This window comes from Carlito syrichta, unplaced genomic scaffold (assembly GCF_000164805.1).
Source record: "Carlito syrichta isolate Samal-C Ts95f unplaced genomic scaffold, Tarsius_syrichta-2.0.1 Scaffold100633, whole genome shotgun sequence".
Lineage (NCBI taxonomy): Eukaryota > Metazoa > Chordata > Mammalia > Primates > Tarsiidae > Carlito > Carlito syrichta.
This window is the reverse complement of record NW_007044729.1, coordinates 127,065-131,041: the sequence shown is the minus strand read 5'-3', so window position 1 is coordinate 131,041 and position 3,977 is coordinate 127,065. Positions and strand designations below refer to the sequence as shown.

At 39.5% G+C, this 3,977-nt stretch overlaps 1 protein-coding gene across 2 annotated transcripts in view; it reads right to left on the bottom strand.

Moving 5' to 3' along the window:
- The window catches only part of PLEKHA5 (pleckstrin homology domain containing A5), a 143,797-nt gene that overhangs the window by 31,066 nt on the left and 108,754 nt on the right, over positions 1–3,977 (bottom strand). For both annotated transcript variants that reach the window (XM_008064322.1, XM_021715462.1), the window contains exon 20: positions 1,420–1,531. In XM_008064322.1, coding sequence (XP_008062513.1) covers positions 1,420–1,531 — 112 coding nt within the window. The remainder of the gene's footprint in view (positions 1–1,419; positions 1,532–3,977) is intronic.

Here is a 3,977-nt window from a genome sequence, read left to right as displayed (position 1 = left end):
GGAAATATAGGCGCGCGCTACCACGCCCGGCTGATTTTTTGATTTATTGTAGAGATGAGGTCTCGCTGCCCAGGTGGGTCTCGAACCCGCGGGCTCAGGCAATCCACTCACCTCAGCCTCCCAAAGGCGCGGGATTACAGGCTGAGCCACCGAGCCCGGCCAGAAATAATTTTATACAGATATAATTTTATTTTATTTAAGTGAAGCTTTCGGTTTCTAACCCCTGACTTATTTATGTTTTCAGAATTTGCAACCAATTACATTAAAAACATATTTAGTTCAAACAAGAGTATAGGGAAATAGGTTTTCTCAAGCATTACTAGTATATAATCTTTGAGGAGGGCAATTTTCAAAATGGAAAATGTGTGCTTATTTCTCCCTTCTTGGTATCCATAAATTAATGACATATGTGTTCAAGTTACATGTATTAATAATGTTTGTTAGGCATGGCTTATGACAGTAAAAAAATCAAAACACAAAAAAATGAAAAAAACCCTGGGGGCCAGGTGCAATGTAATCACAGCACCATGGGAGGCCAAGGCGGGAGGATCACTGGAGCTCAGGAGTTTGAGGCCAGCCTGGGCAACTTAGTGAGACCTCATTTCTATTAAAAACAAGAAACAAACCAAGAAAACCTAACTAAATAAAAAACCCTGGGAACAACCTTCATATCCATCAATATGGAAATGAAAGAACAAATTGTAGTTCATCTATACAACGGATTCTCATATTGTATTGTATCATTAAGGAGAAAAAAACTAAGTGTGGAAAAATACATATAGCATGATACTATTTTTTGTGGTGGAGGGGAAAAGTTTCTAAAGCCCAAACACTGTTATACACACAAACCAGTCATTATTTTGGATGGATATGGCTGAAGAGCTTTTTGCCTTTTACTTTATAAACTTGTGTTCTAATTCAATGTTACAAGAAGAGTGCCTGTTTGCTGATGTCAAAAATACACTGAAGTAACAAAAGAAACCCAATTATGTGTACTATTCCATTTAGATATACAGTCATGAGCTGCACACTGACATTTGTGTCAGTAACAGACCACATATGTGATGGTGGTCCCGTAAGCTTATAACGAAGCTGAAAAATTCCCATTGCCTGCTTGTAGTAGCCATCACATCATAGTACGATGTATTAACTTTTCTGTTTAAATATACAAATACTACTGTGTTACAACTGTCTACAGTATTCAGTACAGTAACATGCTATATAAGTTCTAGCCTAGGAGCAACAGGCTCTACCATATAGGCCAAGAATGTAGTAGGCGAAGCCATTTAGGTTTGTTTAACTGCATCCCATGCTGTCTGCACAACACCACAATCGCCTAATGATGCATTGTTTGTTTAATGGCACATGACCATAATATTGTGGTCAGTTACCACAAAATAAAATATACAGCAAATATACCTGCTTCTGTAGAACCTCTTTGTTGTTTGTGTTTACTCAGCCCTTCCATGACATCTTGAATTCTCCATAGTTCTTTCTGAATCTGTGCACGCTGAATTCCTGCTGATTCAGTCTATCGGTAAACATAATAGACCACATACAAGAGAAAAATTATTAAATGAACTCATAAATTCCACTAATTATGTAAAATGAGAAATTGCAGTGAATAAGTTAAAATGAGAATTGTAGTGAATTAAGTTCTAAGAATATTTAATATGATCTATGTAACATTCCTAATTTTGCAACTCCAGTGGCAAGACAGAACACAGAAATAAAAATATTTAATTTTTCAGACTTAAGAGTAGTATTCTAAATCTTCCCAATATGCTTTGCCTTGCACAATTTATGATCACAGAAGAACATACTGACTACAAGTGACTAAACAGGGAAAACACAAACAGGAAGAATGAAAACAAAACAGACACAAACCCCAAATTCAGAAACAATTTCCTGTAGAGGTGAAGGGGAAGAAATGGAAGGTGTACTAGTTTCCTAAGTTCTAGAACATAAAAACAACAGAAAGGGACAAGTAACAAAATATATTCTGATGAGTTTTGACTGATAGAGTTTAAGTGTACTTGCAAGACAAATTTTCAATTTTGAAATTCAAATTTGTCACTGCCATTTTTATTCTATTCTAAATCACATCCACTGTCTTGCTTTTAAGAATCCATATCACCCGGGTTTGGTGGCTCAGCCTGTAATCCTAGCGTTTTGGGAGGCTGAGGTGAGTGGATTGCCTGAGCCTGCGGGTTCAAGACCCGTCTGGACAACTTGGTGAGACCTCATCTCTACAATAAATAAAAAATTAGCCGGGCGTGGTAGCGCGCGCCTGTAATTCCAGCTACTCAGAAGGCTGAGGTGGAAGGATCACGGGAGCCCAGCAGGTTGAGGCTGTGGTGGCCGGGAGTGTGCCACTGCACTCCAGTCTGGGTGACAGAGTAAGATTCCAACTCAAAAAAAAAATAATCCATATCATGCCCTCAGGCTTACCCTAAAGAAAACCAAAATAAGATTATATTGATTTTCTCTAAGATTCTATTAGAAATCTATGACTCTTATTGATAAATACGGTAGTAACAACACTGTTTTGGGTAACAATAAGACCATTTTAAGAAATGTAACTATTTTATAAATAGGCAATAAAGTACAAAAACTGTCACATTGCCTAGAAAAATACTTTCATTGACTATCAGTTTTTAATAACTGCAGATATTAGATACAGTACAGTCAATAATTCATCAGTACACCAAAAAGTCCTCTAGGGTAGAAATATGCTTTCATAGCCGGGTGTGGTAGCGTGCGCCTGTAGTTCCAGCTACTTGGAAGGTTGAGGTGGAAGGATTGCTGGAGCCCAGCACGTCGGGGCTGCGGTGGCCGGAAGCGTGCCACTGCACTCCAGTCTGGGTGACGGAGTGAGACTCCAATTAAAAAAAAAAATCAAAAAACAAATATGCTTTCAAAGTCTATATGACTAAAGACGATGAACTAACACTGCTTCAAAAGTGTTGGGAGCCGGCCCGCCTGAGAATTAGGGTTCCAGGCGGGCTGCGGACGCTGAGACCACTAGGATGAGTTCACGAGCCGATGGCCCATTCCCTTTTCCCTTTTTTTGCTGTTTGGCACGTCTTAGTAGCAGGGACTTTGATGATCTAAGCTTGAAACTTCGAGAGTACGATAGGGATGGCTAACTCTAGGGATCCATTGTTCCCGTTTCTCACAGACTGTGGTTTTGGCCTTTCAATCAATTACGGTTCAAACTTGGGTGACATTTGGGAGACTTATATATGATACAAGCTTCTTTATAAGATTTAAAAGTATATTTGTAGAGTTAGTATATACATATGGAGAGTTGTCTTCAGCTTTAGATGGTATAGATGATGATCTAGAGTTACCAGAAATAACCCAGCATGAACTTTGGACTGGGCCACATTCCTAAGGGCCCAGCTTGTAACTTGGATTGGGCTGCATTCTTTTAAACCGGTTTTTAGCTACAATTAGTGTAGGTTTTTTCTACTTATTATAGAAATTGAATTTATTTTATTCATAGAAAGTATTGTAGAATAGGTTATGCTACATCAGTGAATTATGTTAGTTCAAGCATGATCAAACATGATATTTTGAGGTTTAATAGGAATATAGCTAACTTTAGAAATTTCATTGTTCCCATTTTCTGCTAACTGTGGTTTTGGCTTTAATACAATTTACAGTTTGTATTTGGTTTTTTTTTTTTTTTTTTTGAGTTGGAGTCTCACTCTGTCGCCCAGATTGGAGTGCAGTGGCCGTGGCCGCTCCCAGCCACTGCAGCCTCGACCTGCTGGGCTCCGGCGATCCTTCCGCTTCAGCCTTCCAAGTACCCGGAATTACAGGCATGCACTACCATGCCCAGCTGATTTTTTGATTTATTGCAGAGATGAGATCTCGCTGCCCAGGTGGGTCTCGAACCTGTGGGCTCAGGCAGTCCACTCACCTCAGCCTCCCAAAGGCACGGGATTACAGGCTGAGCCCACCGAGCCTGG